The sequence below is a fragment of the Aegilops tauschii genome, chromosome 1 (assembly GCF_002575655.3).
Source record: "Aegilops tauschii subsp. strangulata cultivar AL8/78 chromosome 1, Aet v6.0, whole genome shotgun sequence".
Taxonomy (NCBI): Eukaryota; Viridiplantae; Streptophyta; class Magnoliopsida; order Poales; family Poaceae; genus Aegilops; species Aegilops tauschii.
In genome coordinates this window covers 251,054,800-251,074,419 of record NC_053035.3, presented here as the reverse complement: position 1 = coordinate 251,074,419, position 19,620 = coordinate 251,054,800, and the positions used below count along the sequence as shown (strand labels likewise).

At 46.3% G+C, this 19,620-nt stretch overlaps 1 protein-coding gene and 1 pseudogene across 1 annotated transcript; one reads left to right on the top strand and one right to left on the bottom strand.

The window, feature by feature from the left end:
* LOC141028155 (uncharacterized) overlaps nucleotides 1-686 on the bottom strand; it is a 71,124-nt pseudogene extending 70,438 nt beyond the window's left edge.
* Nucleotides 687-13,144: 12,458 nt separating this feature from the next.
* LOC109746572 (probable prolyl 4-hydroxylase 3) lies at nucleotides 13,145-17,404 on the top strand. The gene is made up of 8 exons (XM_020305693.4): nucleotides 13,145-13,474; nucleotides 13,601-13,688; nucleotides 14,417-14,514; nucleotides 14,596-14,693; nucleotides 16,369-16,498; nucleotides 16,589-16,776; nucleotides 16,875-16,972; nucleotides 17,097-17,404. Exons 1-7 carry the CDS (start codon nucleotides 13,242-13,244, stop codon nucleotides 16,946-16,948), a joined length of 909 nt encoding a protein of 302 aa, XP_020161282.1. The 5' UTR covers nucleotides 13,145-13,241; the 3' UTR covers nucleotides 16,949-16,972; nucleotides 17,097-17,404.
* Nucleotides 17,405-19,620: the final 2,216 nt, after the last annotated feature.

Here is a 19,620-nt window from a genome sequence, read left to right as displayed (position 1 = left end):
AACAGTGCCAGAAAACATGGAGCTATTCCAAACAGTGAGAATACCACCCGAAGCACCATGGGAGGGAATATAAGCAAACTTATCAAATCGCTTGGGGCAACAAGTTTTAACAAAAGCAAGATCGATGACAGGTTTTTTAGTTTCTTTCAAGCGAATGATAGCACACCCACTAACTGCATTCGCATTAGATAGCGCGAGAAGTTTATTGTCTGAATTTAAGCCACGAATTTTCCAGCACAGGACATTCCAGTTACGCAGGAGCGGCATGGAAGAACGCAGAAATCAAGCAGAAGAAGAAGGTTCCTCCTCCACCATGGAGCTGGTGGTTACCATAGCATCCAAGGCCAGCAGCGCAGCATCAGTAAGCTCCTGGGGGGGACGGCACAGCGGTTGATGCCGATGTCTTGCATGGCGCGAAGAGGGGTTGGTGGAGGCGGTTGATCCACATGTTCAGAAGGGCCAGCATTAGCAGAAGAAACCACTCTGGGCTTAACTTTGGATGAGGTGATGCGCACATCAGTTATCTGAGGCACTCTGAAGCCATCAAACCGTGTAGATCTGGTGTTGCGATGTACTTCAGTGGTCACTAGTGGAGCCTTGCACTTGGAGCGGCGTGGACGAGTGGTGGACGGCCCAGGAACATCAAAAAGCACGTGGGCTAGGCCCAATTCAGGTTCACCATCCATGGGCTAAGGTAAAGTAGGCGCAAGCCCATCATTCAAATCCACTGGTGGCACCAAAAGAGAGGCAGCCTCAGAAGCAGCAGGGTCATCAGCCAAAATGCAAGCACTGGTGGAGTCCACATGAAAATCACTGCCAGGCGTCATTTGATTAGCTTCAGAAGAACTAGCAGGCAACACAGTAGGCATGACAGAGACAGCTTGATCAGGTGTGATTTCAGATATCTGAACTGAAGAACTAGTTGCAGGGTTGTGTATACCAGCAGTAAAGCACAGCAAATGATGAACATCATTAGTAGCCACTTGAAGAAAAGTCCTGGGAGGTGTCACCTGCAATTCCAAAGGGGGTAATCCATACCTAGAGCTCCAAGGCCCATAAGTAGCAACAACAGACAGTATTGATCTAGATAAATATTTAGTGAAGATATTTCTAGGGATCAGATCAAAAGCTAACACAGTGGTGAGCTCACTTCCCTCAACAGATATGCTGACCTGGATTGATCCAGCAGTGATTGCCACATCCACATTGATGATGTTTTGAGGAGCAGGTGGGGCCACAAGCAAAGTGCTGGTCTGCATAGTAGTCATGGAAGAGGAACCCTGAGAGCTTGCATTTGAGCTTGATTCCAGCCAGGCAGAGTTCAAACTGTCAGACACATTATGCTCAGGAAGAATTCCATCTTGCACCTGAAGGCCTTGAGCCGCAAGCCAAGACTAAAAGTTCACCAGAGCAGCAGACATTTGAGGAACAAGGGGCTGAGGCCAGGGATCCCATTGAGCATTCTGAGGTCCATCTTGCTGAGGAGCATTATGAGGTGCCTGATCATTGCCTACACCATTTTGAATAAGCCAATTTTGCAGTTGCTGTTGGTAAAGTTGCTCAGCAGTAAGGCCATCCCCAAACATAGGATGAGGGATGCCATTTGCCGGGGCGGTTCTTCATCAGCAACAGGAACCTCCGGGTCATGTGCATTCCAGTCAGCACCTCGCAAAATATAAAACGGCAGCAGTCCAGCAGGCTCGGTCTCCACCTAACTGATGAACGACAATGCTCTTGGGTATGAGGTGCATGTGAATAACCCTAACCTTGATGAGAACCACACTACGATCCAAATTTGGGTTATTCCAGGAGACCAATCTACCATAATCATCTACTGAACACTGGAGGTAGAAATCAGTCTAATAGTCATCAGGAAACCCAATGTACATAGGTAGTGTTTCGCATATTCAGGGCAGCATTGTGGCACACAAAAGAAACTACCAGATCTTCATCATCTAATTGGAAGGTAGTGTTGACTGCTGCCCGAACGAAAGAGTTGGCAAAAGCATACATACCAATACCGAGCGGATGGTCAGATGAGTCCGTGGTGTGCAGCCCTGACTCGTGCAGCAGACCCTCAATGGTGTTGCGGAGCCCCTCTCAGAGATGCAGAGGAACAAAACGGCTGGCTTCTGCGATGGCGAGGAAGCTTGTGACGCCCGGGTAGTTAAGCTACAGTGCCACGTCACCTCGATTACTGTTGATAATCTCGCGTTAGTTCGAAACCGATTCAAATTCAAAATTGAAATTAAGACAAACGATAAAAGTTTTCAAACATTAAAACAAAAATGTTGGGAGTGTGCCAAATAATGCCTAGGTATTTAAGGTGAAGGTACCACACTTTTACAAATGCATAAATAGTTTAAGTTGAATTAAAACAAAGTAGGAAAATAAATAAAAGAAAAAGAAAAACAAGACTAACAAAAAAACAAAATAAAAGAGAAAGCACCCCCCGATCTCCGGCCCAACTGGGCCACGACCCACCAGGCCGGCCCAACCGGCCACCCCCACTCCCCATATCCCCCACTCCCGTAACCCTAACCCCCACCGACACCCACTCTTCCCCCCACTCCCTCGACTGGATCTAGATCGGGAGGAGCCCGATCCCATCCCCCTCCCGTCGCCTCAGCCACCTCGCCGCGGACCAGGACCACCTCGCCGGCCTGCTTCCTCTCCATCATGCCGTCTCCGTCCTCCTCCTCGCGTCCCGTTGCCACGAACCCTACGACGCCCGTGAGCTCACCCTCCTCCCTTCCCTTGGCCTCGGCCATCTCCCGACATCGCTAGCGCCCGCACGCCCCGGTCCCTGCAGTCGCACGCGCCCACATCGGCCCCAGGCCGTCCCTCTCGCACCCCCCGGCCTTCTTCCCTCCCTGCGGCCACGCGCTCGTCGCGCTCCCCACCGCAGCTGCGCGTTGTCCCAGCCGACACGCGCCTTCCCTTCTCGCGGCTCTGCCGCGCCAGGCTGCTGCTCCGCTGCCGTCCCGCGCAGTCCTGCCCCGTCGCCGTACGCCGCAGCCCCTGCTGCATCTGCGCCGCGTGTAGTGCACGCCCGCACGCGCCTCCTGCCGCACACGCCTGCGCGCAGTCACCGTGCGCCCTTGTCGCAAGCGTTGACGCGCCCCCACGCGCCTAGGGCCGGGCATTCGGTCTAACCAAACCGATCGGTTCAGTTTTCCAAGTAGGAAATTTTTTCGGATTTCTAATATTACAAACCGATCGGTCCCTGCACATTTAAGGAACCGACCTTTTTCCAGACCGAATTTTCGGGTCAGTCTTCGGTTGTGACCGAATACTTTAGCTCAGGGGCAACAGTACAATTTCTGTTATTAGCCTGCCACAATGCCACACCTTGGAGAGCTGTTGTACGGCTAGCTACTACCTTTATAGTGTTGCCCACGCTGCCTTTCTCAATAGTTCTTCGAGGTGGTACTAAACTAGAAGCTGATACAGCGCAACTGTGTATTTTGTATGGGCCGATGCTGTACTACTTTTGGGCCACACCAAACTAGTACGTGAGAAAAACTGGGAGAATGAAAATAACTAGCGAGGCCCATACCAAACTAGTATTACATTGACCACCGAGGCGGCCTCAAGAAGAGAAAAAACAGCGAGGTTCTTTAGAGTTGCGCTGGGCGCTGCGAGGATACGGAATAGAAGGAGCAGGTGTCTTTTCGGGTATCTCGGCTCTTTCGGTTAACCAAGCGTAAAAACCAAAATTACCACATATATTTCGGTTCTATAGATTTAATGACCGAATTAGGAACCATAATTTTCGGTTTTTGTCTATTCGGTTTCGGTATCGGTTCTTTAGGTTCGATACATCGGTCCTCGGTTAAAATGCCCACCCCTACACGCGCCCTTGGCCCCGCTTGGCCGCGCACCGGCTACGCCCCGTGCGTGCGCCCGCCCCCGCCCGCGATGCAGCCTGCTACTGCCGCCGGCTCCTCCGCTGCAGCCACCACGCTCGCCGCCCGCCACCGCTCCGCCGCCGCTGCCCGCGCGCTGCTCACCGGCTGCGTCCGCCGCGCGCCCGCCCCTCTGCTTGCTGCCCGCAGCGCCGCTCGGGCGCCCAGTGGGCTCCGCCCGTTAACCCGCGCCCAGTGCCCAAACCCGTCTGCCCACGCGCCCGTTTGGCCCCTAGGGCCAATGACAAGGGGCCCCACCCCCAGAACGATTAAAAAGAAAAAAAAGAAGTTCAAAAAATAAAAAGAGATAAATAATAAGTAAATAAGAATGTTAACTAATTAATTAGTTAATTAACTAAATTAAGTATCTTAATTAATCATGTTAATTAAACTAATTAAACATTAGTTACCAAATTAACTAATTAAATTGATTAATAGATTGATTAGGTTTTTGTACCTATGACATGCGGGACCCACACGTCAGCGACCCAGTCAACACCTTTGTTGACTACTGACGTCAGCATGCACTATTCTGGATAATGTTGAATTTAATTAATTAAATAAATTCTAAAAATGATTTAAATCTTTTAAAATCAACATAAAATAAACCGTAGCTCAGATGAAAATGTTTTCTACATGAAAGTTGCTCAGAACGACGAGACGAATCCGAATACGCAGCCCGTTCATCCGCCACACATCCCTAGCATAGCAAACACGCAACTTTCCCCCCTCCGGTTCATCTGTTCGAAAACGCGGAACACTGGGGATACTTTCCCGGATGTTTCCCCCCTTCGTCGGTATCACCTCCTACCGCGTTAGGGCATACCTAGCGCCGCGTATTGCCTCGTTATGTTTTGTGATGCTTTGTTTTCTGCGTATTTACTGTTTCTTCCCCCTCTTCTTCCCCGGTAGACCCCGAGACCGGCGCTGATGCCACCGAGTACGACTACGTCACCGACGACCCTTCCTTCTTGCCAGAGCAACCAGGCAAGCCCCCCTGATCACCAGATATCGCCTATTCCTTCTCTCTACTGCTTGCATAGAGTAGTGTAGCATGTTACTGCTTTCGGTTAATCCTATTCTGCTGCATAGCCTGTCATTGTTGCTACAGTTGTTACCCTTTCCTGCAATCCTAAATGCTTAGTATAGGATGCTAATATTCCATCAGTGGCCCTACACTCTTGTCCGTCTGCCATGCTATACTACTGGGCCGTGATCACTTCGGGAGGTGATCACGGGCATATGCTATATACTATATACTGTTACATTACTTATGATACTGTTCGGAGATGGGGGCTGAAGGGGCAGGTGGCTCCATCCCGGTAGAGGTGGGGCTGGGTTCCCGATGGCCCCCGACTGTTACTTTGTGGCGGAGCGACAGGGCAGGTTGAGACCACCTAGGAGAGAGGTGGGCCTGGCCCTGGTCGGCGTTCGCGGATACTTCAATTAACACGCTTCACGAGATCTTGGTATTTGATCTGAGTCTGGCCACTGGCCTATACGCACTAACCAACTACGCGGGAATAGTTATGGGCACTCGACGTCGTGGTATCAGCCGAAGCCTTCTTGACGTCAGCAACTGAGCGGTGCGCGCCGGATTGGACCGTAAGCCCGCATTTGTATTAAGGGGGCTAGGTCTGCTTCCGGCCGCGTTCGCAACGTGCAGGTGTGCAATGGGCGATGGGCCCAGACCCCTGCGCCATAGGATTTGGACCGGCGTGCTGACCTCTCTGTTGTGCCTAGGTGGGGCTGCGACTTGTTGATCTTCCGAGGCCGGGCATGACCCAGGAAAGTGTGTCTGGCCAAATGGGATCGAGCGTGTTGGGTTATGTGGTGCACCCCTGCAGGGAAGTTTATCTATTCGAATAGCCATGATCCTCGGTAAAAGGACGACCCGGAGTTGTACCTTGACCTTATGACAACTAGAACTGGATACTTAATAAAACACACCCTTCCAAGTGCCAGATACAACCCGGTGATCGCTCTCTCACAGGTCGACGAGGAGAGGATCGTCGGGTAGGATTATGCTATGCGATGATACTTGGTGAACTTACCATCTACTCTCTTCTACATGCTGCAAGATGAAGGCTGCCAGAAGCGTAGTCTTCGACAGGATTAGCTATCCCCCTCTTATTCTGGCATTCTGCAGTTCAGTCCACCGATATGGCCCCTTTACACATATACCCATGCATATATAGTGTAGATCCTTGCCTGTGAGTACTTTGGATGAGTACTCACGGTTGCTTTTCTCCCTCTTTTCCCCCTTTCCCTTCTACCTGGTTGTCGCAACCAGATATTGGAGCCCAGGAGCCAAACGCCACCGTCGACGACGACCAGGAGTAGTTTAGGAGGATCCCAGGCAGGAGGCCTGCGCCTCTTTCGACCTGTATCCTAGTTTGTGCTAGCCTTCTTAAGGCAAACTTGTTTAACTTATGTCTGTACTCAGATATTGTTGCTTCCGCTGACTCGTCTATGATCGAGCACTTGTATTCGAGCCCTCGAGGCCCCTGGCTTGTATTATGATGCTTGTATGACTTATTTATGTTTTTAGAATTGTGTTGTGATATCTTCCCGTGAGTCCCTGATCTTGATCGTACACGTTTGCGTGCATGATTAGTGTACGATTGAATCGGGGGCGTCACAAAGCTGTTGTTGAGTGGTGGGAATGGATTAACCGCCATGTTCGCCCGCACCTTTCTGTCCGTCGGATCTGACTTGATGGACCAGCCCGCAGGGAGGAACGGGATCGGATTCACCGGATAGTTGGCCATAGTGGGGGCGAGGGCGACGGGGCCGGCGGTGGTGGTCATGAGAGCGGCGGTGGTGGGGTTTATTGGTGGTGGCGCCGCTAGAGCAGAGTGCTCTGCAGCATTGGGAAGCGAGGTGGACGGGGAGGGCGAATGTGAGGCGTCAAGGGCGGTGGAGGGGAGTTTTGGTTTCCACTGCCATCGTTGCGCCCACCGTCGCTGCCAACAATCGGGCTCCAGGTGTCCGTAGTGGCCACACGAGATGCATCGGACGATGGAGGGGGGTTGGCTCCTTGGGGCCGTGGAAGGGCAAGCGCGGGCCAGCAGGGGAGGATTGATTTGATGCCCGGGATGACTTGATTTGACGGAATCATTAATGGCATCTTTCATGAAAGAATTTCCTCCAGCAAAAGAAATATGTCGACAGGGCAATTAAAGCTTTTGTGACCAGGCGCAGAGCAGTTGAGGCAGATAATCCGTGCATGGCAATTGTGTTTATGATGTCCCCATTGCAAACATTTGGTACAAAGCACTTCCCAGCAATTGATAAGATCGGCAAGTTCATTATTGTCATATCCTGCCCGCGATAAATCCGCAATGTGTGCCTTGGAGAGCACCGGCGGCCAGGATGTGTGCTGTGGAGCGTATTTGAAAGCCGGGGAAAGAAAGCATTGTGGCAATCGTGGGTAAGTGGTGGCACAAGGAAACCGAAATTTGCCAATCAACAATAATTGCTCCCGCTGATCAATTAAGCATTGATTATGTCCCGATGATGGCTGCATGCTCGGCGTGCAATCTGTCGGGGGAGCCTGAGCTGGGACCATGGATGAACTTGAAGCTTCATGGCAATGCTTGTCACTGAAATCCATGGATGTAAGCGGAATGAGACCAAATTTGCATAGTTCCTTGGTAGAAGCCTGATCAGCGCCCTTAGAATGCATGATAGCGGCTTTGTCAACATGAATTGCCATGGGGCTGCGACTAGCAATAATTTCCAACCTTTCATCAGCATGCCACTGAGAATCAAAATGCTTAAACCCATTGAAACGGCAATTGAACAAGTGAAAGTGATAAATGAAATTTGGCCAAATACGATCCTTAAGGCCATGAATAAAATGACCAACTTTGTTACCAACCACAGAGAAACGGAAGGACCTCTCATTGATTCGAGATACCTTAAATCCTTTGTGATGACCACCAATGCAGCATTGGAGAGCCACACCCACAGATTCCTCAGAGAGAGGGAATGATGCCGAAGAGAATGAAACCACCAAGAAAAATTCCTTGGTGGGACGTGATGGAGAGAAATGGACCGTTTCTCCAAACCGACGACGTACCTGATCGGCCACCGCAAGGCCAGGGTTGAAATCCCAGTGTAGTAGGCCTTCCATGGTGAGGATCAAAGGCTAGATCCATGGTGAGGGGCGTGGAGCAGGTGGGAGAGGAGAGGAGAGGAGCCATCGTAGAGACGTCCAAGGAATATGTATAAGTCATGAAGAAAGCAATAGCAATAAAACTTAACGATCATTATGCTAAGCTAACGGATGGGTCTTGTCCATCACATCATTATCCTAATGATGTGATCCCATTCATCAAATGACAACACATGTCTATGGTCAGGAAACTTAACCATCTTTGATTAACGAGCTAGTCAAGTAGAGGCATACTAGGGATGCTTTGTTTTGTATATGTATTCACACATGTATCAAGTTTCCGGTTAATACAATTCTAGATGAATAATAAACATTTATCATGATATAAGGAAATATAAATAACAACTTTATTATTGCCTCTAGGGCATATTTCCTTCAATTGATACCTTGGTTCTCTAACTGAGGGAAATACTTATCTCTACTTTGCTGCATCACCCTTTCCTCTTCAAGGGAAAAACCAACGCAAGCTCAAGAAGTAGCATTGTTCAGGGTTCGCTTGTCCCAATGAGCCGGACCATGAACAATGGCAAACCTAACTTGCAAAACCCCAAAGGCTCTTTCAAAATCTTTTTGGGCAGTCTCTTGGACCTTTGCAAATTCAGCTTGCTCCATACTTTCGGTTTTCCGATGGTCTTGACAATATAGACCAAGAAGGGTAAATACCATCAGCAAGATAGTAGCCCTTTGTGTACTGATGCCCATTCACCGTGTAGTTGCAAGCAGGAGCATCACCACTAGTAAGTCTAGCAAACAAATAAGACCTATGCAACACATTGATGTCATTGAGAGTCCCCGGCAAACCAAAGAAGCAATGCCAAATCCATCAATCCTCAGATGCAACGGCCTCTAGCACAATTTTTACATCACGGGACTTGCCACAATACAGCCCGTGCCATGCCTTCGGGCAGTTTTTCCAAGTCCAATGCATGCAATCAATGCTTCCTACCATGCCTGGCCAACCTCGCTTCTCATTTGTTGCCATTAACATTTTCGTGTCTTCCTCGTTGGGTGCCCGAAGATAGACATGACAAAAGACACGGATGATCACTTTGGAGAACATATGCATTGACTCAATTGTAGTATCTTCGCCAATGCGAAGATACTCGTCGGTATAGTCAGCCGGAATGCCAGATGCAATCACCCGCATAGCTGACGAGATTTTTCGATATGCGCTAAAACCCTTCAAGCCCGCGATGTTTCTACTTTGGGTAAAAAAATCGAGAATTGGCCTCGCAAGCTTCTACTATTTTTATGAAGAGGGATCAGCGCATTCGATACCTTCTCCGAAAGAGGTGCGACGGATACGTAGGTGACACCGCGAAGTAGTCTTGCATCAGCATCATGTTCCTGAGATGGCGGTTGTGCGGTATGCAAAGACGAACAACGGTCGATCCTCACCGTCACTTTCTATTCCTATCTGCGAACTCCTTCACGGCGAGGACCACCACCATCATCTGCTGCCGATTCTTCTCAAGCAGTGTCTCTATGTCTGAGTCGTCGGACGAGGACGAATCCTCGAGCAAAAATTCCTCGCACGGGCTCAAATCCATCTACAAATCGCAATGGAGCTCGCATGAGCGGAAATTGTTCGCTAAATCTAACTTGAAGGGGCAGAAAAGGACTGACCGACGGATCCGGGGTGGACGACGACTTGGGGGCGGCTGGGCGTGGCGGATGGGGGACGTGGGTGAAGCGACGCGGTGGAACCGGGTCTGCAGCGGCCCGGTAGTATGTTTCCGCCGCCGGATATGGCCGGAATCGAAGGCGGCGGGCGGGCGGCGACGAGGGCACGGAATGGGGGAGGGGAATGCCGCGGGCTAAAATGTCCCTCCTGCCAACTGCTTTTCCACTATATAGGGCACCGGCGGGGCGGGGGGGGGGGGGCGCTGTGTTTCCATGGGTCAGGGGGGCGCAATTTACCGCGCCCCTCAAAAAATTTTAAGTGGCGGGGACGTTTAAGGTGTCTGTTCGGGCTGCTTTTCCGTGTAAAACTATAAACTTGCGATTATTTTGCAGTTCGACGCAATGTAATGGGTTTGCTAGAGATGCTCTAATGGCTCGGCCCAATAGTCGTCCTCCGGCATGTGTCCTAATAGGCATCCGTATATAATACTTTTTTGCAAGGACCACTCCCACCTTCCCATGTTACGACAAGTTGCGTCACTTGTTGCAACATGAGAGTTTTCCTTTTTCCATACACTCATTTTTTCAAAATGTTTTATCTCTTAAACCGTGCATCTAAATCTCGAACCGTTTTTACCGTTGTATTCTCGCATCGAGATCTTCAAAACTAGTTTCCATGTGTGAAGATTTGGAGGGACCATTTTTCACGAAAAAAGGACAAAAAAGAGAACCAGGAGCACGTTTTTCCTTTTTCCGAGAGGCATGATCGTGCCTCTCATGGAAGCAACCCCGTGCCTCCACGAGCAGTAAATCTGTGCTTCTCGCAAAAGGACCGTGCCTCTGACGGAAGCAAATCCGTGTCTGCACGAGAAGTAAATATGTGCCTCTTGCGCAAGAAAGAAAAGAAAACACGCTATTTCCCTTTCTAAGAGGCACACACATGCCTATCGCGGAAGGAAAAAAAACGTGAGAGGCACGGCCGTGCCTCTTATGAAGGAAAATTCATGCCTCCACAAGAAGTAAATATGTGCCTCTCGCATAAGAAAGAAAAAGAAAAACACGTGTTTTACATTTCTAAAGACACGGTCGTGCCTCTCGTGGAAGCAAATCTGTACCTCCATGAGAAGGAAATCTGTACCTTTCGCAGAAGGAAAAACATGCTTTTTTCTTTCCGAGATACAAGACTGTGCCTCTCGCAGAAGCAAAATCGTGTCTCAATGAGAAGTAAATTCGTGCCTCAATGAGAAGTAAATTCGTGCCTCTTGCGAAAGGAAAAGAAACACGTTTTTTCGCGCAATTTTTGTCCCGGATTTTTTGGGGTCCAAATCCTAAGAAAACCAGGGGAAAACCGAAAGGAAAAAAGAAGAAAAATTATCTAAAAGCCGAAAACGCGTATAGAAAAATAGAATAAAATCCGAAGGGAGCATCCAGAGCACAACACGTGACGTCGGTTAAGAGGCGGGGGGGCTCCTGAAAGAGTATTCCTTTATTAGTTGCTCTCGCAATCAAAGTGGCGGAACGATTCCTATTTGTACTGGGCCCAAACATGCGAGCTTTTTGAGCTGATATGCGAACTTTTCTTAAAATCTGTACTTTTTGCAAATTCATGACATTTTTTGGCATTCACGAACATTTTAAAATCCATGAACCTTTTCTGAATCTAAAAACTTTTAAAAAAACTTCAGATCTTTTTAAAAAATTTAAATCTTTTTCCTTTCAAATATGTGTTTTTAAGCAAATAATCCTTTTTAATCTATATAAAAACTGAAATTGTTTTTTTTTCTTTAAAGCGCTGCTGGGGCATAGCACTCACGCTTATGGGCCGTGTCCACAAGGCTCCGCGCGAGCGCTGGCTACGGTTCGGCGGAGACACTAAGAAAAAGATTTTCCCTAAAAAAAACTTAAAAAAAAAGATTATTACCTAAAAAAAGCGCCGAGGAGGTCTCCGGATTGGCACCCGAGCGACGTTGGAAGCTTTTGGTTTGGTGCCGAGTTTCCTGCGTCTATTAGTAGTTGTATAAATCGTTTTTTTACATGGAAGTTGTAATCGTTACTCGAAAAAAAAGTAGTTGTAATCAGGCATTGCTGCGTATTCCATGTCCAGAGAGACTCTAATCTAGTCCAGCTAGATCTATATACAGAATACAGAGCTGCTGTCGGCAGATGCACTTATTTTGCATACACTTGTGGCTTCCGTCCGCGTCCGTGCTGCTGTTTTGTTTTCTTCTCCATCTATCCATGGACAAATTCTTCAAGGCGAGGTAACTTTCGTTCTTCAAGTTTTTTTTTTTGAAATACTACAGTACAATCATCACAAGCATCTCGCAGTCGACGGAGACGTCACTTACCAATGGTATAAAGCTATTAAATCTTGAAATAAATCAATAAAACTGTGATCACCCATACCAAGTATGAGCATGCCTGGGGTTTCAACACAAGTGATCTGATCATCTTACCCGGAATAGAAAAGACCGATCATCTTTTTTTTTTCTGAGGGGTAAAAACACTAGAAAGAAAAGTTGGGCGTTCTTTTTACGGTTTTGCTAAATCTTAGTCGATTGAGATTTCGTTATGTCTCAGTCGATGTTATGTTCCTTTAATCTTGCATTGAGATTCGTATAAACTTTTTTTTTCAATTTTTTCTTTTTCTTTTATATATATTATATGTCACTTGATTGAGGCTTCTTAATCTTAGTCGACTGAGATCTAGCCACACCCTTCTTTTTATCTTCCATACTCCTTTTAGGGTTCTATGTCTATAATTGAATAAATTGATTTCGTATAAGCATTTTATTGGCACCCATCTCTAATCGAATAAATTGACTTCGTATAAGCATTTTAATGGCGGCTATGGGATAGTTGCGTCAGATACCCCCATCCCCCTATATTCTAGAAAGTATACAACTTGATTTAACAATGGGTATCCAATATTTGGGGAACCCCTTTCTCGAGCCCATATGTGTTTTTATGGATCTCAGTGTAACCGATTTGTCGAAAAATATACGCATTCATATTTTTCCATTAGGATGTGCATATCATGTTATTGCTTTTCATCCTAGTTCTATCTATCTTGTCACGGATCATCCCAATGATAAGGAAAAATTTGTATAATCTACACAATAATTAAATCCTGCGTACTTCCTTCGATCCATATTAATTGTTGATGATTTAATATGGATGAGAAGAGTACTCATATTTCCGGCCGTGTAGCTGGCCTGCGCATTTGTACCTTGTCGGCCCACTATTTCGCCGCGTCGACGGTGGACTTTGTCCGCAGTGGGACCCACTCCCTCCCAGTCCTGACACGTCACCCACAGGACCCACGGGACGCAGCAGCAGTTACGGTACAGCTAGCATCATACCTCGTCGAGCCGAACAAAATGCAGCAGCAGCATATCTCATCGAGCCTAAAACATACCGACGACTCGGGTCACACCGCGAGAGAGAAGGAGAGACAGAGGACGACGACGACGAGGAGGCGCTAAACCCACCGGGGCGGCGCCGAGAGACCTCACGGGCGGGCGCGCGCGATGGCGAGCAGGACGGCGGGGCGGGGCGGGAGGCCGCTGCTGGGCGGCGGCGCCGGGGCCGGGAGGCGCGGGAAGCCGTCCAAGGCGATCCTGGCCGCGCTGCTGCTGGCGTCGGTGGCGCTGCTGCTCCTCCTGGCGCTCGGCGCGCTCTCGCTGCCGGCCGGCTCCGGCCGCGGCGCGGTCCTCTCGCTCCCGCTCCCGCGCCCGCGCTTCCGTAGATCCGCGTTCGAGTCGTGCGTCCCCGCCTCCCCTCCGACGTCCACGGCCTCCGTGATCTGCCGTGTTCGTTGCCCGCGCACGCTGTCCCTTTTTTCCCGAGATTGACGTGGTGCTTGTTGTTCTCCGTTATCGTTGTGCAGGAGGCTGGAGAAGCGCGGGGAGAAAGGGGAGCCCTGGACCGAGGTTCTGTCGTGGGAGCCACGGGCGTTCATCTACCACAACTTCCTCGTGAGGCTCTTGCCCCATTCTGTTTTTTTGGTTTGGGCCTAAACGGCTGCCTCTTTATTCTTTACGTGCTTTATTGGTTCTAGCATGCGGGCTGGGAGATCTCGAGATCTTTGTCGGTGATTTTAGGCGATTGTTGAATTCCAGTTAAGAGCTCGTTGTAAACATTGGCCTATCCGTAACATATTAGATTCGTTAAGTAAAATCCGAAATGCTTGTACTTCAGTCGCAAGAATGCTAGTTATGATGTGAATTAGGTACAGAAAATTGCGCATGAAGGAAACATATGTGAGCTGGACGCCACTGGCATTTCACTGTAGAGGGCTTGTACATGCAGCGCGCCCGGACATGGCTCTTGTTGAGTTATACATATCTATTATTCATCTAGGAATCCTCATATGTATAGTCACACATAATTTGTGCTTCAAATCTGCTTGACCTTCAAGTCAGTGGCACAAACTCAGAAGTTCAGACACATGGAATTGGTACAAAGAGGTAGATGATAGATATCAACACTGGCATTAGAAACTTGGCATTGTGATTATTAGTATCCAAAATGCCTTTGGAAGGTGTTTACTTCTGATGACATTGCATAATAGGAGATGAAGAAATGTCATGTGTATTTGTTGTATTTATTACACCTGGTTGGTATTACCGCAACTATTTATCATCTATGTTAGTTCGCTTCAAATAGCGATCAGGGTATGACTTGACTTTACTGCTGCTCTCAGTCCAAGGAAGAATGTCAGTATTTAATTTCATTGGCAAAGCCTCACATGAAGAAGTCGACAGTGGTTGATTCTGCAACTGGAGGGAGTAAAGATAGCAGGTTTGGACACTGCAAATTCTTCTTTCTCTTGGAACTGTTACGGAACCTGATGCCCACTTACGCTTAATGAAATGTATTCAGGGTGCGAACGAGTTCAGGAACATTTCTTAAAAGAGGCCAGGACAAAATTGTTCGCACCATTGAGAAAAGAATATCAGATTTCACCTTCATACCTGTAGGTATGGCATACCTACCAATATCATGGATACTTGAAAGTTTCTTTACCTTTCTATGTTTTTGCTAGTATGCCTAGGAAAGAGATTACCACTGAACTTAAGGTCTGAATATATTTTAAATACACTGCATTGTTCATTTGAAGAACTTTTCAGCTTTAATTCAGCATAAATGAATTGAACACCACCTCAAATTATCTATAAGTGTCATTTTGTTTTACTCAGAAGTTATAACTTTAGTTGCTCTTCCAAATCTGAACTGTAATTTTGTAAACTTCATTTTTAGGCTGATGCATTAGTCTTCGTCATGGTATAATTTCAAAGTTTTGATTATCATGCAGTACTGTGTGTCATTGATTCACCAAAAGTGCACTGGCTTGCGACTTAGTTTGAATAGTTCATCATGGAGTATTAAGTAACTATGCAAAGTAATGTATTAGTACATTATGGAGTGCAACCGCAGTGCGTTTCGGTGATCTGGTGTTTTCACAGTTATGTTCAGCAAGAATTATCAAGTCTATACCAATTGGCAGCAAGGATTCCACTAGGAGTATTAGCTTGGAACGTACTGGCAGTATGTTCAAGTTTACATTGCCTTGTCCTGATACTAGGTGACACTTGCGCAGCCAATTGTCTGAGACCCTCATTTGATAAATAGAGTTACACATATCAGTAGACAAAAAAGAGTTTTTGGTTCTCGAATAAGCTGTCAAACTATCTTGTTCTTAAGTTAGCTTAGATGCTAGGTACTTGGTTGAGTTAAACATTTGTTTCTTTGAGCCAGCATGCTTCCACCAAGGTCTGCCATTTTCCCAACAAGGTCATTGCCAATAATTTCAATTTTTATAGCATACCAAGTGGTAGAAGACAAAATTTTAAAATTGTGCAAGGGCACCAAGTATTGGACATGGTACACTGTACCAAAATTGTTAACCAAGTTCACAGTTGCACTTGAGACAGCTCATGCATGCAGAGCATGATACCATACTCCCTCCGTTCCTAAATATAAGTCTTTCTAGAGATTTCACCGTGGACTACATACAGATGTATATAGACGTACTTTAGTGTCTAGATTCACTCATTTTACTCCGTATGTAGTCTCTATTTGAAATCTCTAGAAAGACTTATATTTAGGAACGGAGGGAGTACATGTTAAAGTCAAATATCTCATATTTAACTAGCAGTGCATGTGCACTCATACAAAAAATAATAATAAAAGGATACACTAAATATGCACTCCACTGTGTTTAGTACATCTTTGAAACTTCTTTATGCTTTGTAAAGCAGTACATTGTGTAATTGTTAGTTACTTTTGGGTAGTTCGAAATATTGCACATTTGAATGAAATAAGACATTGTGCATGCCTAATAACATAAGGTACATGAGCTGTCTTAACTCCAGTTTATGCAAAAGGAAAAATAATTGGTGCATTGCAGAAATATCACATTGCCAGCGCTAAATGGCTGAATGTCGATAAGAACTGCCTAGTTCGACGTTTCACCACATGAGAGTTGCACAAATAAATTATATATTCTACCTACCCCTTTTGAGTTCTTGAATGTTTCAATGTTGAAACATCGAAGCACTACTTTTTTCATTCCGTAGCTGCTTATATTTTCTCTGGAAGTTTGCTTCAAATTTGATGTCAATTTCTCGTCGTTTTTATTCATAATCTGTGCAGAAAACGGAGAGGGCCTTCAAGTTCTCCACTATGAGGTTGGACAGAAATATGAACCTCACTTTGATTACTTCCATGATGATTTCAACACCAAAAATGGGGGCCAGCGTATAGCCACTGTTCTTATGTATCTGTATGTACTACAAAGATATGCATATTTTTTTACATATAACGTGCAACATAGATGATCCAATTGACTTTTCTTTTCGAACTGATTAATTAGTTCGGATGTTGAAGAGGGCGGTGAGACCGTGTTTCCTTCTGCTAAAGTTAATAGCAGCTCAATACCATTTCATAATGAGCTGTCTGAATGTGCAAAGCGGGGTATATCTGTCAAACCGAAGATGGGAGATGCATTGCTTTTCTGGAGCATGAGGCCTGATGGAACCCTGGATCCCACAAGCCTCCATGGTGAGATTCTAATACTTGATGCAATGACAAAATTGTTTTCCTTAAAATGGCTGTGCAACAATATATTGACTCTTCTGTTTACCTGCAATTTCTTTTAGGTGGTTGTCCAGTGATAAAAGGTGACAAATGGTCATCTACAAAGTGGATTCGTGTTCATGAGTACAAAGTTTAGGCATAACAGAACCAGGCACTTAAGGTACTAGTTAATTATGCTGTACAGGTTTTTGGTTTGCCAACTACCAGGAGTAGTGGACCTCTACTCCACACTATCAAGCGCATTTTGGATTTATGTGAGGTCTTTTGTTTCTAATTCTTTGCAGGTCATGCACCAGTTACTAAATATGTGGACGTTACAGCACATGATGAGGTCTCCAGTTTTCCATAGAGGATCGCCCTACATTTTTTTCTACCTTAACCAAGGCTTGGTCTTGGTCACCTTGTTGTACATTAACTTGTTAATTAGGCTTATGAACCATGATCACTCAGAGAAGATGTATTTGTTGAGTGTATAAATAACCATTGCCCTCCTAACGCAAATCGAGATGAGTGCCTGATAGCCTGATATCTGTGAAAGAGCATTCCTGTTCTATTTGCGCAAAGCCTAATTCAAATCGAGATTTAGCTGTTACTCTCTCTATCCCTATTTACGTGGTGTCCATGCATTCGAGGTGTAACTTCCCATTTTTATGGGTCAAATTGATGGTCAAAGTTCAACCATGAAATTCGACAAGAAAGTTTGATCCCACATGCTAAATACTCCATAACTGGAGCATGTTTTTTTATGAAATCATGAAAACATGCTAATTGTGTAAAATGAACCCCGTCTTTCAAACATTTAATCAGGCCTCTGTTTTAAGTTAGTAAGATGGTAATTCTATATATTTCAATACTAATTCTACATTTTCACTGGAATTGTTGGACCATATAGAAGTTTGTAACTACTAGTGTATCAACAAGATAATCACCCCATCATTGCCTCTCCCCCCTATCCTTAATCTTCTGTAAGATAATACCCATCCAATCTCCAAACACTCAAAAGGTCTTTATCCATAGATCTCGCGCTTTACTTTGGGTTCCCAAGAAACGGGAGCAGACTCCTTTGGAATTGGTGCATGCTCTTTCTTCTTTCTTTAGAGTCGGTGCATATTCATTCTTCTTCCATGGATTGGCAGCAGTTCTCTTCACTTGAGTTGGGAGCTGTATCATGGCTCATCTTCTGCTCCGACTTGGAGTCTCAGCCGAATTCTTGTATGTTCAGAGGCAACCATCGGTCTCAAGCCTCAACCTCCTTCACTGGAGGCCTCGAATGTGGTCTTTGGATGCACATCCTTGGCACGCAGGTATTTGATGTTTCTTCATCTTCTACAAGGAGGTCACCACCCGTACAAGGAGATCATTCCTCTCCAACACATGTTGTTCTACCAGATCCTCGTCGTCGGTGAGCTATTTATCATCTTCATCCTCTTATAGGTGTCCAACCATCATTTTCATCACCAACGTTCAAGTGGGGCTCTTGCTCGATGGTGATTGTCGTCGACGAGGCTTCAAGGTGGAGCAACGTCGGTCGTCTCTCCCAATGTTTGCTAGATGTGTGGCCCTCCACGTGCCCTCTCCCTACATGGTTGAGGGGCACATATTATCTGGGGCATTGTTGTAAATTGCCCTAGGCGGGGATTGTAGTCACCTCTTGTAATGGATGACAGGTCTTTTATTTGCCTAGAAAAACAAGAGATAAGTTTTGTTGAATGGAGAGGCCGACGGGTCTCTATGATTGAGACTTGTTTGAGGCGGATAAGGTTGACTGGGTAATTAGATGGTGTTAGAAAATGACGAATCTCTAGTTATCTTTCGCTTCATAATTAGTTTCAACAAAGTTATACAAGATTTTTGAGAATCGCCACGGAGGTTAGGAGGATGGTTGTACCCTAGCCCACTAGGGATCAAACACCATGTTTGATAGGCAAGGTGTGAGTGATGCCTTCGTCAATCTCAATCTGCGAGCTCAGTCCCTCTAGGAATCTACTATCTCATTCTTGACGTTCTAATGAGTTACTTGAAAAAAATGACGTGTTCGTAGTCTTTCTTATGCCCTGAAAATTCAAAGAAGAACTAAGAATTCTTTGAGGCGAGCAAGATTAATATTTTTGATAAACAAGATACATAATTTATAATTACTCAACTACTCCCTCCGACCGTGAAAATAACACATAATTTTTTTGGCTTGTAGATTAAGGAGGAGCACAATGCCAGCGCAACTTCCTGATTTACCTTCATGTGACCATTTCATCCTTTAACTACCTTGATAAAGAAAGAGGTGGATAATGGTGGAAGGGGGTATTTTAGGAAATTCGCTTCTAATAATCACTCGCGCCCTTCTTTCTAAAAGACAAATATTTTTGTACGCCCTCTCTTCGCGACCGGAGGAAGTACCAATGAGCGATGTATGGTTATTGAATTGTATTGTGTTGTGCTTAGTTTATACTTATACATGAAAAAATAGTTGTAAACCGGGCCTAGTACTAGTTCAGCCTTCCATATCTAAATTGTTAGGACATCTCCAAGGCAGACCCTCAAACCTCGCGCAAGCGTCCAGATCGCGTTATCCGGACGCAGTTTGCAATCCAGCGCGGTCCTGTATTGGTCCGCCGAGCGGCCCGGGCCACGTTTTTCTGGCAAACTAGAACCAAACGTGGGGGCGGCGGGGGGGGGGGGGGGGTTGCGGTAGTCTAGACATCCGCCTGACCAATCAAAAGGCATCACGTACCATATCTACTCTGCGTCCGCTCAGAATGGCTAGCTTTGGGTGGAAGACTTTGTGCTAATTGCGTTACATTTGGCGGAAGG

Excerpts from the sequence above, each read along its gene's own strand:
- LOC109746572 (XM_020305693.4), top strand. The coding sequence starts at position 13,242 with ATGGCGAGCAGGACGGCGGGGCGGGGCGGGAGGCCGCTGCTGGGCGGC. Across the intron at positions 14,515-14,595 it reads GGAGGGAGTAAAGATAGCAG|GGTGCGAACGAGTTCAGGAA; the intron begins GTTTGGACACTG and ends AAATGTATTCAG. Across the intron at positions 16,499-16,588 it reads GCCACTGTTCTTATGTATCT|TTCGGATGTTGAAGAGGGCG; the intron begins GTATGTACTACA and ends CTGATTAATTAG.